This window comes from Thunnus thynnus, chromosome 4, assembly GCF_963924715.1.
Source record: "Thunnus thynnus chromosome 4, fThuThy2.1, whole genome shotgun sequence".
Taxonomy (NCBI): Eukaryota; Metazoa; Chordata; class Actinopteri; order Scombriformes; family Scombridae; genus Thunnus; species Thunnus thynnus.
The window spans coordinates 6,135,916-6,158,076 of NC_089520.1; the positions used below are offsets into that span (position 1 = coordinate 6,135,916).

Here is a 22,161-nt window from a genome sequence, read left to right on the forward strand (position 1 = left end):
ATGAGATTGATCGTTACATTACAGAAAGGTCTTTTGGAAAAAAACTTATTCATCAGATCTGGTTCATTGTATTTGATTGAATGAAGTGGCATCAGTTTGTGGAGAGATACACTATCAGTGTTTGACCAGCAGGTGGTGCTGTTGTCCACAACTCGGACTCATTTATATGCGCTCAGATGCCTACTGATGCCTAGTGGTGAGCTGTTGCAGTTGCAATTAAAAACTGTCTATACAGTATACAGCAAAACAACAACAATGATAATAATGATAATAATAATATTAATTAAAAAATTAATAATCACAAGTTGTTACAAAATGGTGACCTACTGTTTATTACACATTGATAGACAATTTCCTCTCAGACTGTCAACACAACATACAGTATGTTTTGTGCTGATAGTTAAATTGTGTGTGTCGGCCATGACACACACCAAACACTGCCAGTGTTATGAGTTCAACTCTGACTGGAGCCACTGATGCAAAACAATAATAATAATACTTTACACAGTGATTAAAATCAAATTATCTAAATAATCAGTTGTATTCACATCTCCATATGCTGTATCTGCTGCAGTTCAGTTATGGTTGATTTGAGGAGAACGTAAAATATGATCTTGTAGCCACTATCTTGGATTTGTGTGATTCGACGAGTTGAATAAATGAGCATGTTCATAATGGAACGCAGAGCTGTCATAGTACTGTTCCTTTGTGTGTTTTAATATGATATGAAAAAAATGAGAGACACACACAAACACACAGGGCAGAATTATGTAATCATGTTAGATTGTGACTCATATACACATCCTAAACACACACATACATACACACACTGACATAGGGAGTAACATTCATAAGTATGTGTTCATGCTACATGATGACAAGGCAGTCTTCTCACTCGTTACCATGGAAACTGTGTCTTCCGCACCAGTGTTGTCTTGAGAAGTGTTTTGACCTACTTCTAAAATGAAGTGTGTGTGTGTGTGTGTGTGTGCCTGTGCGTGCACGTGTGTGTATGCCTCTCTGTGCATTTGAAATGAACAGGTAACGTCATGCAGTATCATCTAGTGAAGCTGAAGTGCTTCAATGTGTGTGTGTGTGTGTATCGGATTAGCAATATACGTCAGACAGTATCATCTATTCCTTGGAGTTGAAACATTAGAATAACGTGCGTGTGTGTGTGTGTGTGTGTGTGTGTGTGTGTGTGTGTGTGTGTGTGTGTGTGTGTGTATCAGATGAGCAGGAGACGTCGGGCAGCATCATCTACACAGTGGAGCTGAAGCGGTACGGAGGCCCTCTGGGTATCACCATCTCAGGCACTGAGGAGCCTTTTGACCCCATCACTATATCTGGCCTAACCAAGAGAGGCCTGGCCGAGAGGTGCATGCTCACACAGACACACACACACACACACTCATGCACACACACACACACACAGTCTTTGAAATCTAGGCTGCCAGTTTGAGTTGCTAAGCATTTGAAAAGGCACTGCAGCTGGAGATTTTTGCATTGTTCAGTTTTTACTTATTGTAACATCTTGCTTCAGTACCTAGTGTAACAGCAAACACTATAAATTTGACTTGATGCTTCTTAAAAGTACACTGTGCAGTTTTTTCAAGTAGGTACCCATTTTGTTTGTATCATGCATGCTCCTGCCATGGGTCTCCATGTGATTGAACTTTGGTGGGGAAAACACAAAAAGATATGTAGAAATGCACCAACAAAGGCGAGAAAGAAGAAGACTGCAAACAACTAAACATGTATGTAAACAACACATGATTTAAAATATTTAAAATAATATGTTATATGAGGCAGGAAATGCACCGAACATGTTTGCTAACGATTTACACAATGCATTGTGGTTAGTAACTCAGAATGTAAACACAACATTTGCTTTTTTTTTAAAGAAAACTCTACAGGGCACCTTTAACAGAAATGATAAATTACACAAAATCCTGTGATGTGCATTTTATGTGTGCAACATATAAGAGTAGAGCTACTCCAGAGAGGCTTCATTCACTGACTGAACCAGCACAACATCCTACACAGTATAAAACAGCTCACCTGCAGCTTCACTGTGGCTCTACGCACAAGTGGGTGAACACAGTATGTTCAGTGTGGGGCAGGTGAGCTTACATGGCAAGTATACACACCCCCTCAACTGGCAGCTAACAGGAACACTTTGTCTCATCGCACCAACCCAGTTGTCCTTTTTACATTTGTACAGTTTATTTTTAAATTAAGTAAGTTGTTTGTGAATTCATCGGTGGACACACGTGATTCCTAAAAACCCTCAGGTCATATTTTTTGGGATGCAGGTATTGTCCTTGGGTCTTTGAACCATTTGTGCTGGCTGCATTCCAACCTTTCCACAATATCATGTTTCACTGTGTCTCAGGTGGTGGATATCGAAAAGCAACACGAGCAGAGCTGCTTTAAGTTTTAAATACAAAGGTTTCACATCTATTTTAGTGACATTGTGCAGTTGATGCACAGCTCTAATCTGCTGCTGGTGGTTGAAAACTTCAGTGTTTTGTTCATGTTGAGGTTGCAGAAAATACTAGTTTCAAGTTTCAGGTTTATTGTCATATACTTGTAATAATACAACATCATTAGCAGTGAAGAACTTCTTAGACTCAGAGCCAACTCAACTTTACATAATAAATAAAATAAGTCAAATAGTATTATAAGTAGCCAACAAAAGCGTATAAGTAAAAAAAGAAAGTAAGTGTAATGTTTTGAGTGCAAAAAGTATTTACATAAAGAATTTACCTAAGAAAATAAAATATAATAACGAGAATAATAACCTTAAATATCTTAAATAGTCTTGAGAACACAGGTATGCAGTGCAATACTGATATAAATTAAAGTGATTAGTGTACATAAACAATGTAACAGTAGTTATTTAGATGTAAACAGTATGTAAACAGTAGTTATTCTGTTGTTACTTCACATAACCTTCCAGATGTAGTAAGGGTCATTGGTATGTTTGTGCCATTGTGTTACTGTGGTGTGTGTGAATGGTGTGTGTGCAAGGGAAAAGTGTCAGCAGTTCAGTAGTCTGATGGCTTGCGGGTACAGACTGTCCCTGAACCTGCTGGTTCAGGTCCAGATGCTCCTGTACCACCTGTCAGACAGCAGGAGCGTGAAGAGTCTGTGGCTGGGATGGCTGCGGTCACAGAGGATCCGCTGTGCCTTCCGCCTGCAGCGCTGGTTGTAGACGGCCTGGTGGGCTGGCAGCTCAGTCCTCGTGATGTTTTGTGCTGATCTAACCTCCCTCTGCAGAGCTTTGCGGTCGAGGGCGGTGCATCAACCGTACCGGGCCATGATGCTGCCAGTCAGGATACTCTCGATAGTACACCTGTAGAAATCGGTGATATCCTGGAGTCCATACCAAACCTCTTCAGCCACTGGAGGAAGAAGAGCCGCTGTCCTGCTGCCTTCACAGTCACATCTGTGTGACCAGCTCAGATCCTTGCTGATGTTAATCAACCCTCTGCTCTGTAGGCCGACTCGTCTCCGTCCGTGATGCAGCCTAAATCCTGTCCACAACAGATTTGACATCCTCTATGGATGTTAAATAGAATATAATATCACAATACACAAAATATTACTGGTAACCAGCAAAGAAAATATGTGATGCATGTTATATTCTTAATGCAGAGCTTAATGCACATGAATGGTCAGAATAACAATTATCCCCTTTGGTGCCAGTGGTCATGACTGGAGATCAAGGGTCATGACCTCTTGTCTTTTTTGCCACATGGGAGCGGTAACTAATTTAGAAACAGGATAGTTAGAAAGGTCAATCCCATTCAAACCACTGGTTTAACTGGATCAGAATAAAAACAAACTTTAATCTCGTGTGCCCGAGATGTATATCAAGATGAAAAATATAACCTTTCAAGACTTTGTGTGATCATGGCAACGCGTACTGAAACTTAAACCCAACTGAGCCAGATGAAGAAACTCATTTATGTTGCCTTATTTAGCCCCCCAACATCCCCCACCCCCACCCGACAGCGGGGTAAAACCTTATTAGGAGAAATAATAGAAGCGGCCTCGGCCAATAAAGGGATTCCCCACCAGCAGCTGAACGTGCAGCAGGTGCCATGTGACATGAAGTGATGACAGATGAGATAATGAGAAACATAATGCTGTGGAGAGATGGGATAGCAGCTAGTGTCCACAGTAACAAGAGTGAACAGAAGATGACGTAATGGTTTTTCTGAGTCATAATCATCTACTGGTGAATGCAGCTTAAATCCGATCCACCACACAACACTTATTTCACTATAAAATGTTAGCTTTTATAACCGGCTAACATTATCCCACCAAAACACACCCAGGGAGGCAGCTTAGTGCCTTACTATACTTCCACACACACACATTGTGACCCAATTTTCTTGGCGTTGTGATGTAATTGTTCTATTTCCTGGTCTAAACTGTTGTCGATAAAGCACTTTGCCTTAGACCTGTTGGCTAAAAGCTCTCTATAAATAAACTGGGTTCAGCTTGACACAGAAGAAAGTACAGGAATACAGATGATATCAACGTTGCTACATCCGTGTGGCTGCCATAAAATGTTCGCACAGACCTAGTTTTTCTTTAAGCCTTTTGAGTACTTTAATTTTGTAAAACCAACTGAGATAAATAGAAAGTGAAGATATAAAATATACATTTGTTCATTTCCACCCCTTCAGACACCTTGCTTCTCTGGCTTTACACACTTGTTCATATGAATTTACAGTTTGTACACGTGATATATGGGTCAATGAGCGTGTTTGTGTGTGTGTGTAAGATAAGAGCTCTAAATAAATGATATCTCTAACAAAGTAGGCCACAAGATATAGGACTGTTTGCAAATTACACCAGGTTTAATACAGTGGACACTGATAAAGGAATCAAAGGTAGCAGGTGTTTTTCATTCCAGAGTCCCCTTGTTGTAACCTAAAACCAGTCATGTGGTTGCTTACATAAATGTAGTTTAGGCATAAATAACTTTAAATTGAATTCCTGTACCCAAATCTGATTTGTAAACAATGACGATGTCGCTACGTGCTGAGGCCTAATGTTTCAGCAATTAGTTTGTATCCAACCTTGTGTGGTACAAATTAGATTTGTATATCACTAATTTGCACTGGCAAATATGTTCTGTCTTAATTACATTAAGCATAATTTCTCTGCGCACAGAAGACTGCTGGTAAGAAATTATATAAACTGATTTTAGAGTAATCATATGTTAACAAGTATCTCACTTTAACCTCATATCTCAGTAATCTTTCCCTGTATGTACTGAATTGCACATTACTGTGTAATGCTTGTGTGTCCTCACCTATGTGTGTGTGTGAATTTGTATGTTTTCATGTGTGTCCAGGACAGGGGCTATTCATGTAGGGGATAGGATTTTGGCTATTAACAGCGTGAGTCTTAAAGGCAAGCCTCTGAGTGAAGCCATCCACCTGCTGCAGATGGCTGGAGAGACGGTCACCCTCAAGATAAAAAAACAGCTTGACAGTAAGTATGAAAACTATTAGCGGTAACTTTGCATCACAAATAGTCTTAGCATGACATCAGGCTCGAAGAGTATGGTTTTGATGGAATAAAAATCACGTTCTTGATACCTTTATAAATATTCACAAGCTTCTGACCTGAAAACAACATTTTTTACAGACAGCACTTTTAAGTAAGACTTTTCCTAGATGGTTGTAAGCTGTTTTTTGTTAGAAATGTGAAACCCCAAGATTCTTTGAACATTTCTTTGTCTTGCCTAAAGAGAAAAAATGCTAATATTTCCCTGCCATGATGACTTGAAATCTAATTTGCAAGCACTCAGATCCTAATGGGTCTCTGAATTAGAGCTTTATTAAATGCAGATGCACTAGACAGCTCAGTCAATTGAGCCAGTGCTTCAGTTGTACAAGTATCTACTGTATTATAGGGTCTTCAAATGTGTATATGCAGAAAAGGTTCATTGCCAGGAGAACACCCAGGGACAATCAATCTTTTCTGAAAACAAGCTTTTTGTCTCAAGAGTTCCTTGTCGTTTGATGATTATTTTATTTAACATACCCAATTCCAGCTTTTTCTCACCAAGATGCGGAGGAGAGGAAAGCAGCAGAGGCAGACGACACGACAGAGAATGAGCTCAGTGATCCTGAGGAGGATGATTTGACGGACAGCCAGCAGACCAATAAGCTTTCAGAGCTTTACTCCACAACTATACCCAGTGTTGACTCCGCCATGGAGTCATGGGATGGCTCAGGGCTGGATGCCGGCTATGGCAGCCAGGGTAAGCTTTGTATTAACACGGGAAGATGGTGAAAGGTCATTATGTCCTACACTGCGAAACATATTAAGTGTAACTCTTACAAAAGATGGAACATAATTAATGCAAGTTCTTGTATTTTGTTGGCTTTGCCCAAGAAAAATCCCTGATTAACATTAATAAAGTCTGGATATTTTCTGTGAGGTACTGAATAATGACCTTCAGCATTTTTTTAATCCAAAATGGTTCTACAGTGTTTATACAGTATGTATGTGTGTGCGTAAATGAGCTCTATTGTGATTCTCTCTCTCCTTCACAGGTACCTACAGCCACCAAGCAGCCGGTATTGCCCTGCACCCTCATGAGTGGCGTAGTGCTAAGCAGCAACGCAGCACCACGCCTCCTCCACGCCGGAAGAACTACCCCTTCAGTGACGGAGGCTTCAGTGAAGATGACTGGGACAAACCACCAGGGTAAGATTGAAGTTAATTTTATCTGTTTAACTACAAATCATCAAATCACTTTTGGATCGTCAATACAGTTTTAGATCTCTGGAAATACTTCAGGCCATAATTGGTTTATTTTCATTTTGTACTGCATGAAAATCTGATAATGTAGACTTGAAACTTGCTCCATCTGTCCAATCCACCATAATGAACATAAAGTCTGCACTGATTTTTGTCAACGTACATTATCGTTGTGCATACTAGGTAGTGATGTAGAATACAGTAAGTGCAGTGTTTTAAATATGCACTGATTTACCTCATAATGATAAAGTAAAATTGTGAAACATTAATGCAGACTTGATGTTCACTCAACTCGAGCAATTCTCAAGACGTAAATGGGCTTAAATAGCTAAATGGATTTAATGGATCTATTCAGTCATCTCATTTTATTCACCAGCAGTATGGTTGTGAAGACTTTAAAATGCCATTAAAGCTGAAAATTATCCTGTTAATCTCAGTCTGTGTTTAATTTTCAATTTAAAGTAGTGGAGTAGAGTCAAAACAATGGTAATGTGACACCGTCAAAATCTCCACTGGTGAAACATTAATAAATTATTTCATAATTAATTAATCTGTTTATTGTATTTTGATTGATCAATATGATGTTTAGTCTAAAAAATGTTTGAAAGAAAGTTCAGAGGTGAAGGTAATGTTTTCATATTTCTTGCTTTGTCCGACCAACAATCCAAAACCGCAATGTATGTTGAATTGCTCAACCAAGAGTTCATGTTGAAGTGGAAATTGCAGGGTGGAGATTGAGTCTTGAAGTCAGTGAGACTGACTGAGTATCTGGAGTATCCGTATGTTTGTGTTTCTGTGTATATAGTGATGAGTCAGGACGTTGAGCCTTGTGAGTATAGAAACATTCACTGGGGTTATATAACACTGCTGGGGGTGGAGAGAAAGAGACGAGGAGAGAGGAGGGATAGTGAGGGAAAAAAAAAATCAGCTGCACAGTGAAAGTGAATTAATCCTGTCAGTTGAGGACATTCACTGTTAAAAGATTACTCATGTCGGATTTAACCAGAACGAATAGCTTTGTCCTGCACTGACGCTGCTGTGTTCACATCAGCTTTGTTGATGATGCTACGCCGTCGCTGATACAAATAAAAGAGCACGACGACTTTGGCCTCGGGCAGACTCAGTTCAACAGTATACATACATTTATTCATATTACCGAGTCTCCTTGTTTGGTCTGATAACTGTTTTAAGGTACAGAAAAGTGTCATGTTTTACAGAAAGAACACAGTTTACATATGAAACAAAGCTGTGACCAAAAGGCCCAAAAACAGTTTACTCTAATTTATTCTTGTTTGGTTTGGTAAAATATGTTCTTTTCTCTCTAGTAACTAGTGACACTGCCACTGCCAACTTCCTTTGATTTCATTTGTGTTTGTGACAGATTCATTGGCCAACAACCAGACGGTATTCTGTTGGATCCAGAAGACAGTTTCTGGTGTCAGGCACTGGAGGACCTGGAGACCTGCGGCCAATCAGAACTACTCAGAGAGATCGAGGTTGGTTAGCATGTTAGCGTCCACCTCAAGCTTAAACTGCAGACATTAGCATTAGCATACTTTCTGAAAATGGTGGAACCCCAAAGTTACCCCAAACAAATGACCTGTTGGTTACAATGGCATGTTAGCATTAGCATCAAATATAGATACAGCACATAACCTCAAACTCATTTAAGCTGGATTTATATCCAAGAGTAACTGTGTTTGCATCTTTCATCAACTTTATGATATAGAGCGATGGGGGGCTAAACATGGGCCTATATATCGATTTTGTTTCAATTTAGTCTTTTCTTACTGCTGAATAGCAAACTCTGTAGCCTATGACGCAGCTATGTGCCACTACCCCTTAAGTCACAAGTATAAACAGCTTTATGTACACAATTGTGATATCACAGTATCAAAACCATTAACACATCGTCCTCAGCCACTGAAAATTTTAACCATTAACAGTAGCATTACTCAAACATCAGAAGATCTTAATGTAGGCTACACTGATTTTTTACCATGCATTTCACTCAAAAAATCACTTTTTTACCTCATAGAGATACATAGTATACCTACTGGTAATGCAATAATTTCAGTATCAGCTGAGGTTTAAGAGCGGATGTGTGCATTTGTTTGTGTAGGCATCCATCATGACAGGCACAGCCATCAGTCTGGGAGTAGACGGTGTCAACAAGCCTCCAGCTGAGCCCATACTGAGCCACAGCAGGATGAGCCCGTTGCGGAGAAATTCCCTCCTGCACCAGGGAAACCTGCTCCACCAGGGTACACACCTCCACGAGGAGGTCCACCTGCATGAAGAGGCCCAACTCCACCAAGGTAATTCAGTGGTCCCTAATATAAGACTGACAAAAACGAAAAACTCTCCAAAATCTAATGGAGGGAAAATGAATTAAAGTTTTATGTAAAGGTATGTTTCCATGTATGGAAGTACTTTTCACTAAATGCTTGTTGAAATACTGTTAAATGTATAATTTACAAACCATTTCCATTTCACCCAGACACCCACCTGCACCAGGAGGCCCATTTCAACCAGGATGCTCACATGCACCAGGGGGTCCACATCCACCAAGAGAACCAGTCCCCTCTTATGCATCATGAGCCCAAGCCCAAGGCATCATTGAGAGTGTCAGAGAGGACGTGGGAGTCTCGTCGGATTAAAGAGGAGATGCAGGGGATTCTGTCTCCAACACCTCTGGAGCTGCACAAAGTGAGTTCAAACCTCTATCTGAAGATTCTGTCATGATGTGGTTTATGATCTGGATTACAGCTAGGATTAAATATAAATAGGATTAAGTGAAGTGAGGGCTTGAGTTCAGGATAAACATTAGAATTAGGTCTGCTTCTTTACTAAAAGAACACATGTAAAGAAAATCCAAACAAGTTAAAGTTTTTTGAGATCACTTATTTTCTTAAATCCAGTAAAGGGTTGGGCACACATTTTTATTATTGCTTTGAAGATACTGAAGAATAGCGTGATGATGATGAGAAGATTGATGCTGCTCTCGTGTCTGTGCATGAAGTATAGAGCTGGAGCCAGGAGGTGTTAAACTGGCTTTGTCAGCCCCTCTTAAGTTTACCAATTAACACAATTCATCTAGTATCATACACACTGTCCAAGAAACAGTTACAGAAAAAAAACAAAATTTGTCGTTTTTATTATCCTGTTTGTGTACAGACACAAACAAGCCAGCTTTAGAGGTGTTAGTAGTTGTGTTTTTCAGCTTTAAACAGCACTAGACAAGGTGTTTTCTCTTGTTTCCTGTCTCTATGTAAAGCTAAGCTAATAGCCTCTTGGCTCCAGCTCCCTACTCAATGCACAGACATGAGAGTGGTATTGATCTTCTCATCTCACTCAATAAGAAAGCAAATAAGACTGTTTTTCAAAATGTCAGCTTACTCTTTAAAGTTCAGTTCAATGTTAGAAAGTTGATTCACCTCCAGCTCTGTCTGAAGAGTTTAGGGCATTTGTTGCCACCTCCATCCACCATGTCACCTAAATTTGTCAATTGCATCTCTCTCTTTGCATTCTCAGTGCAAATTTGGCGACCTTCTAACTGTTTAGAAAATTTCCATTGGTAGAAATAAGTAGTTTTGTGTCTGCTTCCAGAATAATAGATCTTTTTTACAGCAGACATTTTGGCTCATCATAGCAGGAAAAGCATGGGTGTTACTAACAACATTAATGATTGCTTGGTTTTATTCAGGTGTCCAAGTAAGCCATGACAGCGTCACAGGGAGCATTCATGCACAATGGACTCTTTTCACAGCAGACATTTTGACTTGACAAAGTAGGAAAAGCACAGGTGGAATTAATAACATCAATAATGGCTGCACTGCATGTATGTGAGCCAGTTTCAGGGGTCTGGTATTGTGCATGCTCACTCATTGACATTGATTACAATTAATAGAATGGAGCCATCATTAATGTTATTATTGATAGGTGCTTTTCCTGCTTTGACAAGTCTAAATGTCTGCTGTGAAAAGGTTTAATAGCAGGGCCCTGAAACCAAAGCAACTAAATAAAATTCAGTTGTTGTTAGTACCTGTGCTATTACTACTGAGCCTTGTCAAAATGTCTCCTGTGGAAAAAAAGGCTATCTGTACTTAAATCAGACTACTTTACTTAAAACTACATTCTAAAAAATTGAGCTGGTTCAAGCCAGAACAATTATTCTTTTCTTTGAGTTTGAGAAACACAGCAATGTTTTACAGTGTAGGGTATTATGTAATATTGTATAGAATGTGCAGTATAGCAGCCTAACCCACTTGGGCAACAGTTATGCTGGCAACTACATGTCTTCACCTCCATTTGGATTTACAGTCATGACTTCATTCAAGGGGCCTGCTTAAACTTGTACAGCCCAGGGCCAGAATGAAAATACATTTGTTATCCTTGGGGAAAAATACATTAACTTGAAATCCTCTGCTGTTTTACTGATGTGCTCATTGGCCATCAGCCAAAATACAATCCTTTAAACTGCGTCTCATTAAAAGTTCATTCAATATTCATAGATCGTACAATATCACCATTTCCTGTTTTTTGTTTTTTTGTTTTTTTCTTAACCCACAGTTCTTAGCAGAACATGTGGCCTGCATTACCAATTGTAGAAGCTCCTGCATTAAATCCTGCGTCAATAAATCATGCAGCATGGATACATAGTGTACTGTGTATCCTATTCAGTACAACCACATTGTAACACAAGGGTTAAATGCTTTTAAATCAGCTAATACCATTCCCTGTACCCTCTGTCAGCTGAGAAGAGAACACAGAAACATACCTTACAATTACTTTTAGATATGGAGCCATACTTTTAAGAAAAAAGGACACTGTCCATATTTAAATTCCTTATGTGTCAGTGTCCTTAAGCCCTTAACAAAACAGGGTAAAAATAATACAAACTATTAATTTTAAAAAAGTGGCTAAATGTCACAAACATGAGTTTCACTTCAAGCATCTTAGAGTCCTGACACACCAAGCCAAAATTTGACAATCAGGCACTGTTGAGCATCTGTGGCCTGTTAAATTGCTGTTAGTATGCCTAGCTGTTCAGCCTACTGAAATGGTAATTTCATCCATTTACTGCGGTCTCTCCTTGTTTTTCCACTTCTGCCTGTTCTTCATCCACAAATGAGACCAGGGGCAAACAATGCCAAAGCAAAACTTTACAGTGCCAGGACTTTTTTAATCAGACTGTCTTAGACATAAGCATGGTTGGCTCATTTGTTTTTGTCTTTCTGTGATGTTTTTTTGGATAACTGTAGGAACACTGACTTTTTCTTCTTACGCAGGTGATCAGCTGGCTGTCAGCTGTTCTCTTTGCGGTCTGTTCAAGTTTTCGCAAAAAAACTTGAACAGACCGCAAAGACCATGTGATCCGACACCATCTGTTGTTTAACACTATCTTTTTGCATTTGGCTTGTGTCAGGACCCTTGAAGACAACCTGTGCTGCCCATTTTGAAGGCATATGGGTTTCTTAGATAGAATAATGCATTACTCCTCACAGACAGCCATTGTTTTCCATTAATGTTTAAACCTTCATTAAATAAACAGAGTTAAGATTCAATTTCTTTAAACCAAACTTACTTATGTTTCCCTTCGTAGGTAACAGTGATAAAAGACCCAGAGAGTGATGACTTTGGCTTCAGTGTGTCAGATGGCTTCTTGGAGAAAGGAGTTTACGTCAACATGATCCGACCTGACGGACCAGCTGACAGAGCCGGGCTCAAACCCTACGACAGAATCCTGCAGGTAATGATAAGGGCATGGATTTGATGACAAAATTAGCCACCCGACCTCTATCCAATTGTTGTTTCATTATCTCAAGACCAGACTGATAGCAAAAAGCCCTTCAAACAAGCAAGCAGTGAAGATGGCTGCAGTTACAGCCTGGCAGAGCATCACCAGAAAAGATCCTGTGAGTCTGGTGATGTTTGTGGGTCTGAGACTGCAGACATTCACTCATGGCAAAGGATTTAGCACCAAATAATAAAAAATGCTTATCTTATTTACATCTCTTTCATTTGTTTTTTAAAATTTAGGCATCCTAAAATTGGGGTATTTTGTGTAAAAAGGTCATGGTTATCTACTGTAGATTTAAGCATCCTAAAATTAAAACCGAAATTCTGAATTTTAACCATGTAGTCACGTTACTACTCACATACTGCACTCTAAAGCATGCTATCCACACTTACGCAAGAGGAATCATGTTAGATTAAAGAATAATTATGGTTTATCATCACTTAGGTCTTATGTCATAATTTTGACCAACGTTTCTACCTGTTATACAGTATTAACATTCTACTCCAAGTCGTTGATGAGATGTGGGAACACATCACTAGAACAAAGTCAGACAGGGAAAGCAAATACAGGAAATATGTCGTCTGTAAACTGCAAAGGAATGACTGTTGATAAAGGATAATTTGCGCACCAATTTTACAAATTGCTGTAGTTTTTTTCTTCCAAATAATCCTGGCTAACCTGGGTATTTGTTTTCAACCTGTCTGATCCCTTGACTGCTTGTGTATCTTAAATTGACTTCTTTTTAGAGATGCTGCCATGTTCCAAGATCTCAGTAATTAGCTTGCTGAGTGCAAAGTTATTATTGTAGGAATAATGGTTGAAATTACAAAAATAAGACCAAAAGTTGCAATAAGGAATAATCCTTTAACCTGAAGCAGCAGTTGCTTTCTGTCTTTGTTAAAGCGAATGAGCCAGCAGGCGTACCATTTATCAGAGCAGCACTGACTCTCTGTCTTTGTCCAGGTGAACCATGTAAGGACAAGGGACTTTGACTGCTGCCTGGCAGTGCCTCTGATCACAGAGGCTGGAGACAGACTGGAGCTGGTCATCAGCCGCAACCCACTGGCCATCAATGACACAGAGGACAATAACAACACTTTAGATCACCCGCTAGACCTGTAACACACACACACACACACACAGACACACAAACAAAGAGACAGATGAATCTCTAGACATACACACACATGCATTCACTCTGTCACGTTCAGGCAGGAGACACACTATAACTGGTGATGAAGTGTAAACTAAAAAAATCTTCATTAACTTGCCAAAACACAAACACACACACACACAAACACTCCACCGGCTTGCAATAATTCTACTTAAACAGAGAGACTCCTACAGGAACACACACACACACACACACACACACACACACTTGCATGCTCACACAGTCACCCCCTCTTATTCACACTGGGTTGAACTGCTGTCATACAGTATATTTCTTTGTGGAAGCACCACCACAGAACACAGAATGACCAGAGACTCTCCTGAGGGCTGGCTTGGAGTCTTCAGCACTGTTCCAACGTAAACAACCACTTACTTGGCACTTTAACTGGTTCTGAAAATTTAAATCTTTTTCGTACTTAAAACAAATGAACAAAATATGCCATTTGGGTGAGGTAATTTTAGCTGTTTTTTATGCCAGGCCACAGGCTTATAGAAATTTCCAGTGCTGATGGTACCAGAGGGATCTGCCTTATTACACAATATTGTAAGTGATTTTAGGAAATTTCAAGTCGAACTGTGTTGAGAAAAGAGAGATATTGCCTCGCTCAGTTTGCAGATTTCATTTGTTTTAAGAAAGGAGACTCGACTGAAGATTAAACAGACTGTTTATAAAGGAATTGTTTTTTTTTTATAGTATCTGACCACAGATGTAGCCACTGTAGAAGTCCATATTGTTCAGATACTGCTGCTCCAATGCAATTCCCATGAAGAATTTTTTGGAAAAGGTCAGGTTTAGCTCTCTTTTCCAGTTGTTGCACAAAGGCAGACTTCTACACTGGATACTGCTGCACATCAAAAGGTCAGCGCAGTGATATTATCAAAAAAAATCTAAATTGGTGCCATCATTACAACATCAAGACAATGATGTCATTACAACTGCCAAACTGTTTTTTTTTTATCCAATCATCAAAGGGAAGATAAAGAAGGAAAGGGATTGTTTTCCTCTCCTAACAAAAAATGGAAGTTATTAGCAAAGGTTATTGTTGCTGCAGTACAAATGAACAGCTGTGCTTGTGGAGATGTCCCGGAGAAAACCTTGCCTACAGAAGAACATCTTCCTGCAAAGACATTTCAGAGATTTTGTTTTACTATTTTCAGTTTATTTATTTATTTTTTGGACAAATGTTGGGAGAGTTGCCCATCTACATCGCCCCAATGTGTCACCACAGTTGTCTTAGAGCTCATCTCATCTCAGCTGATTGCTGCCTACAAAGTCAAAGAGCAGTAGTTACTATGTATGCGTTATAAACAGCAAAGATCATGATTGAGATCGAGGTCAAGCATAATCAGAAATAACACTGATTTATACCATTTAAAGGTGTTGTGTGAAACATTTATGAGAGATCATTACCACATTGATTTTGAGACATTAGAATAATTGCCATAAACAAACAAGGCCAAATAGCCTTTCAGCAGCCTCAAAACTGTATTTTACTCTGTGAGCCAGAGGGTCAGATTTTAGGAATAATTGCCTCATGACACAAACAAGGAATAAATCACTGCTCTTCAACAACAAACAGTGCTGTAGCTTGAGTCTCTCGTGAAAGCTGATGGTATAAGAAATCAAAGGCTAATATGAACAGTTATCTTTATAGTAAACAGAAAAATATGTGATATGGGATTAAATTGTAATTTCCTCTGGCATACACCGAAACACCTAATAATACAAATGGGCTATTCACAGCATTCTGCAGTTCACCTGCTTTAGGCTGGTACCTGCAAGACCAGTGCTGACTCAACAAAAACAAAGAGCCACAGGTAACAGCAAAAATGATTTCCCAGAGAAAGACACATAACTTAGGAGCCTACATTATTTTTGAAGGTTCTCATTTTCTCCCATAAGATGTGATTTAGAATGAATGCTTTTGTCTGCTTGTGCTCATATGATTTGAGGTCACACCACATATTGCTGCTCAAATAATTTACAAACATAACTGAGCACGTTAAACATTAATTAATATTGGCTGTGTCAAATGTACATTATTCTCTGACTACTTACATAGATAGGCGGCTAGCTCTAGTGATACCATAGTCAAGATTTTAAAAGTGATACAAGCATTAAAAGTACGACTGTTTTGGAATAGATGCTACTAATCATCACCACTGTCTTATTTATAACAATGTATGAACTTGACAACTGATGCCACACAGTACAATCAAATAATGTCTATACATCAACCATGAAGTCTTAAGTGTTACTGCTCTTCGGCTTTGTATGGAGGACTGGCCCGTTTGCAGCATAAAGATCACAAACAGAGTTAACAGCATCATCTGCAAATGTAGAGATTCACATGACAGAATACTGATGAAGATAAGTACTGAGCTTAACTACCAAGACTGGGGACAAGTCACACACACATACACTCAACATAGGGACATGAAACAGGGCTGTTTGTGCATGCAGGTTATTATGTATTTGTCTTAAAGTGTTTTCACATGTCTCTGTGTGTTTGGCTGCTTTGTATTCCTGCACCTCTGTCTATGATGTGCATGTACATTGTATGTCATGTGTGTATTCTATCTTTGTGGGTGCTGTTAAGCTGCTGATTATATTACTAGCAGGGTAATCTTTAGCTTCCAGCCGCCATTAGTGACTACCCTAACAGAAGATTAAGCTCTGTGATTGGACACTTGCACTGAAATGCATCTTGGGAGTTGTAGTCAACTTTAGATCTGCAACGATTAGTCGATTAACTGATTCAACAGAAAATTAATTGGCAACTATTTTTATAATTTATTAGTCATTTTAGTCATTTTTTAAGCAAAAAATGCCAAAGATTTGCTGATATCAGCTTCTCAAATGTTTTGTCATACATGATAATAAACTCGGGTTTTGGACTGTGAGTCAACCAAAACAACTGGCATTTTTCATTACTTTCTGATATTTTACAGACCAAACAATTAATTAAGAAATTAATCGGCAGATTAATCAATTATGAAAATAATTGTTAGTCAACTTCTTACCTTATGTATTTATGTACACAGGCTTGTATGTTTGAGTTTTTTTTATCAAAAAACCAAAAAAATAATTGTTAAAGTTAGCCACTGATGATTTAACCAAGAGAGTTTCGTGCCCATCCAAGAGGTGGAAGAGCTCTAACTGTATTGTCTATTCTGAAAAAGAATAGGACTTTAACTTCCAGAATGCCTAATATAGGCTCTCCCACTTTGCACCTCCATGGCATGTGGTTATGGTATTAAGACAAATGTGAAGAAATCTGAACCTATCATTTAATGGCTTTTCAAAACTTTCCCACCTCTCCTCTCCTCTTATTTTAGTCTGTTTGGTAACAGCAGACATTCCTTCCACTTCCTTCACCTCCTGTTTTTCATGATTTTCTCTTATTCCTGCCAAAACTGCCCTAATTATCTGTGGATTAACAGGACTGAGACTGGCTGTCCCTACCCTCCTACTGCACTTGGTGTGTGTTTGTGTGTGTAAAAGAGTGTGTGGAGGTAATATTTGTATGTGTGTTCCTGTCTGCATGGATGTATATAAGGGGTATAGATAAGGTGTACAAAAGTGTGTGTGAGACAATATACACAACACATAGGAATAATACATTTAAGAATGTGTGTGTGAAAGAGGACAGAAAGTAGCCTTTGTCCTCTGTAGGATTGGAAAATTTTTCAACAGGAACAATCACAACCTCTGTTCTCTCTCTCTCTCTCTCTCTCTCTCTCTCTCTCTCTCTCTCTCTCTCTCTTTCACTGTTTCTGTGTCTCCCGCTCTTTCCTCACATTGTTACATAACACAGTTAGAATCCAGCTGCTCCCTTTTGAGAAAACCTGGGTGTGTTGGTCTGTGTATATGACTGTCGGTATGTGTACATCTATGTGTGTGTGTGTGTGTGTGTGTGGAGGTTTCTGCATGTACTGTATTCATGTGTCTTTACATGTACATATGTACGGATGTCTGTTTTTTTCCCTTCTGAGCATGAGTGTGTGTGTGTGTGACAGAGAGAGAGCTAGATGGTGTACATTTCATTGTACAGTGGTGATATTTTTCAGGGCGGTGGGCCGTTCACTCTCCTTTCTGAGAGTGAAAACTATATAAACTCAGTTTTTGTGAGCGAGCTGGAGACAGACAACAGTTTTCATTACTAACAAAAAAAGGGACATTTACTTCTCTCCAAGCACTTACAAAAAAAGCACACTGTTGAATACCATGCACTGTAAGTATTTTCATGTACAATGGAACAAACTTGTCTGAGTGTTTTTTACGCAATATCAAGTGGCCAAAAAAAGAAATGTTTTGTAAAGCAACAAAAAAAAAGACAAAATACTGAGAAAAGCCTTCCAAAATGTTCTGTTGGTTTTTATGTATGTATGTATGTATGTATGTATGTGTGGTCATTCATAATCCCTATGCATTTCTGGGTCAAAGGTCAATTTAAAGCCCAATCCGGAACCGTTAAATGTCACACAGATTACTGGTATGTAAGAAAATATAATAATTTATCCCAGTAATACAATATAACAACAAGTACATTTACACTTAAGTGGTTAAAAATGTAAAAATCAAAACTTTCAAGTGAGTAATAACTGTGATATGACTGATATTCAAAATTTAAATTTAAATTATTATGCAATGTTTTTCTACCAAAATTCAAATTTATTAATTTAAATTTTAGTAGAAAAATATTGCAAAGTTGGTCAAGACAGTGTTTTATTACACTGGCCTGATTTTATTACCCGCTCAAAGCATGAAAAAGATGTCATTACATTTGACAAGTTATTACATAACCTGACATTCATTATGTCATCAGCTGCAGTAAGGAGCTTTCCCATGCCTGCTCTTCCTGTCTGCACCCAATCAAACACACACAAAATATATTGTGTTAGTTCATGTTACCCTAAAGCTTAAAAATAACTCAGTTCTGACCAAGAGGATGCTGGTTCAAATCCCTTGATCAGTAAAGAAAGGGTGGGGAAACTGAATGCGATGCATTCCTCTTTCATCTTAAAGGACCTGTGTGTAAGATTTAGTGCCATCTAGTGGTGAGGTTGCAGATTGCAACTAACTGTATACTCCTTCTAAGCGTGAAGGAGAACCTACAGTGGCTGCGAACTCGTGAAAAACGTGAAAGGCCCTCTCTGGAGCCAGTGTTTGGTTAGTCCGTTCTGGGCTACTGTAGAAACATGATGGAAGAGGACCTGCTCCCTGTGTTGATATAAAGGGCTCATTCTAAGGCAATGAAAACACCATTCTTATTTTCAGGTGATTATACACTGATTAAAACATACTTATGAATATTTTATTCCATTTCTACCAAGTCCGTTCCACTAGATGCCACTAAATCTTACACACTGGTCCTTTAATGGCAGCTTTGGCAGCAGATCAGTACTGTATGCTTCTATAACGTGTTTCTGTTGGAGACGGAGCACGTGCTGGTGTTTTTACTGTTTGAGTTTGCATTGTGCAACGTAAGCCAGTCAGTCATTCATTGTTTTGATTTGGCAACACATGAAAAAAAGATCACGTCATGTCAGATTTCACTTATTGCTTCTTTGTACTGCTTTAAGGTATTTGACTGTGTCTGTTATTAGGTTGTTAGTTAGCAAACCACAGTATCTGGTCATCTAACTTATAGTCTGCTGCCCATGAAACTACAATTGATCTTACTTGGTTGGCTAAATATTAGCATATTGTAGCCTATTGCCCAGATAACATTAAATAGCTAACTATTGTATCTTGACAGCTAACCATTAGCTTAACTTAGCCTCCTACTCAGATAGTTAAAAGCTAACTATAGTACCTAGTCAGTTAATCATTAGCTTTATATGCAGAAAATTATAGTCAACTCGCTAATGAAGCATCTGTACAACTAACGAAGAGCATTCTGTGCAAAAAACTACAGTTAAGTAGCTAACCAGAGTATTCAGCTAACATTAGTAGCATACGTGCTAGTTAACTTTTAACTATATGGGTTGTTAAACTATGGCAGAGCCAACCAAACAGTAAGATAAATACATATTTGCTAGAAACTTGCTAGTAAGTTAAATATGAAACAATGTCTTGTTGCATATTTCCAAACTAGCAAGTTTTTTTTTTCAATTTTTATTTCACATTTATGGTAATTACATGGGAACATTTTGTATAAAAGTCATGAAGACTTTATTTTAACATAAAATGATTTTAAAAGATGTGTTGACAAGTGGCAGCAAAGTTTTTTGCGATTCCGGATTGGGCCATTGATAATGTATGCGTTGATATTGTGTAATTTTCTTTTTCTCAGATTGTGTAAAGTTCTATTCTATGTAATATAGTATTTTTCTATGACAATATTACTCTTCCAAAACGTGGGAAGAAAACACAAAACAAAAATTATAAAATGGAAAATAAAATGTATAACTTTGTTGTTGTTGTCATTTTGTTTGTTTTTTTCATTTTCTATGAAACAAAGAGTGTACCGCTATACTTCTCTTTTCGAGAAGAACATAAGAAAAGATTGAAAATAAGAAAAATAAAATGTCTAATTTTATGTTGCGTTTATGTCGTTATTTGGAATTTCTTTGTGAACTTTCAAGCAGACATATTAGACTTCTTGTGGTTTTCTGTTATTTATATACTGTTATGTTGTTGGATATTTATCCTAAACATTGTCAGAGTTCCATGACCTGAGGTTAACGTATATAGAAATGCTCCCTGCAAGTCAAAAGCACAGGTTTCTACCTGCTCCGAATGCTTTGTTTGCAACATTTTTTTTCTACCTGACATCTGCTCGTTGTGCATGCCCATAAATGGCCGTCTGCTCCATAGCATTTATTACTAGGGATTTTCCATGTGTTGCTTGCATTGTCCACTCACTATATTTCGGATCAGATTTCAGCACAAACATGTACAGGTATATTTGAGAAGTTGACATTTCGAGTAAAGAACAAGAAAAAGTTCTGAAATCGTACTATTATAGTTTGTTGCAAGGTCTGTTGATGTAGCCTCCAGAGCTGGTGGAAGTCTCTCAGTGGGCTACTTGAAAGAGCTGGCCAATCAGAACAGGGCTCAATGGGAGGGGAGGTTTAAAGATACAGGAGCTAAAACGGCCTGCTTGAGATAAAGGCTGAACTGAGGGGTTGCATAAAGGGCCAGTATGATTTAAATAAGGAATTTTTGAAATGTAAATCATGCAAATATACTCCAGAAGTGCCCCAAAATAAAAAAAATAAAAATTAAAAAGTTGATCTGTGAATGTGCATATGTCCCCTTTAATGTAACTTGTAATGCTGCATGTGCACGTGAGTGACTGATTAAGTGAGGGAGAGACTTTATGCATCCAGAATTCAGGAACTGGTACAACAACTCATTTAACAATTAAGGGAACCTGGTTTCAGTTTTACCCACACTACTCCAAAAAAAGTCACTGCAGTGAAACCGATGCAACACATGTTTCTACTTACACCTACATTGCATCATAATGTCTTTTGTCTTTTTTGTTTTGTGTTCTTCAACTGCAAACACAAGCAAGGAATTTTAGCTGAGTTTTACACAGTAGTTCCAGAGCGTACTTCTAGTTCCTGAATGTTTTGGTGGAAACAAGCCATGTGTGTATGAGGAGATGGGAGTCATAAACATAAATGTGCTGAACTGTGTGTATCTTATTTAAAATGAGTACAGTAGTGTCTGTTTATGTGGAAACGTGTCTGTTTGTGTGTATGCATTTTCCTGTCTGTATAAATTATGTGTACATGTGTGACTGCTTTCCCCACTCTGCTAAATAATGTGGTTTATTTTGTGTATGTAAACTGTACTGTACATTCTGCTTCTGCTGACTTAATTATCCCCAAGAGTCTACTGTTACATAACAGGTTCAACACACATACACACACAGTACACATAAAATGCAAGCACACACACAAGCACAAGAGTAACACATGGGAAAGTAATTTAACAACCAACGCTCACTATATGCACATTTGCACACACAAACTCACCTAAGAGTTCAACTACCATGCATGCTAACAAGCCAACCCTGCAACAACCAGTTTTGTCTCTGGACTGCATTACAGGTCTTCATTGTGATTTTCCATTTCTAGCAAAGTGACTAAAGCTGGGGACAGACCTGAGGACAAGTTGAAACCTACAAAGACTGAATAAATTACACATAACGACTGACTTCCACATACCAACACACACAGATTTTTATTTAGTCTTAGCAAACAGAAAGGAGTACATACTGAATGATTGAGTAAATACACACATTGAACTCAGTAGTATGATTTAGTTGTGTCCCTATAGCAACCAGCCAACAAACTGTGTGCTCTTGTAGCAAAACAGAAATGGACAACCATCAAAAATGCTATGAACAAATGGGTTAACCTATTCCTTTTCCTTT

At 38.5% G+C, this 22,161-nt stretch overlaps 1 protein-coding gene across 1 annotated transcript in view; it reads left to right on the forward strand.

Annotated features, from left to right (window-relative positions):
• LOC137180978 (glutamate receptor-interacting protein 2-like) overlaps nucleotides 1–20,273 on the forward strand; it is a 41,489-nt gene extending 21,216 nt beyond the window's left edge. The window contains exons 11-19 of the mRNA XM_067586297.1: nucleotides 1,233–1,377; nucleotides 5,375–5,514; nucleotides 6,080–6,289; nucleotides 6,585–6,738; nucleotides 8,174–8,288; nucleotides 8,915–9,110; nucleotides 9,293–9,501; nucleotides 12,398–12,544; nucleotides 13,559–20,273. Of these exons, the coding sequence (XP_067442398.1) occupies nucleotides 1,233–1,377; nucleotides 5,375–5,514; nucleotides 6,080–6,289; nucleotides 6,585–6,738; nucleotides 8,174–8,288; nucleotides 8,915–9,110; nucleotides 9,293–9,501; nucleotides 12,398–12,544; nucleotides 13,559–13,717 (1,475 nt within the window). The 3' untranslated portion in view covers nucleotides 13,718–20,273. The remainder of the gene's footprint in view (nucleotides 1–1,232; nucleotides 1,378–5,374; nucleotides 5,515–6,079; nucleotides 6,290–6,584; nucleotides 6,739–8,173; nucleotides 8,289–8,914; nucleotides 9,111–9,292; nucleotides 9,502–12,397; nucleotides 12,545–13,558) is intronic.
• Nucleotides 20,274–22,161: the final 1,888 nt, after the last annotated feature.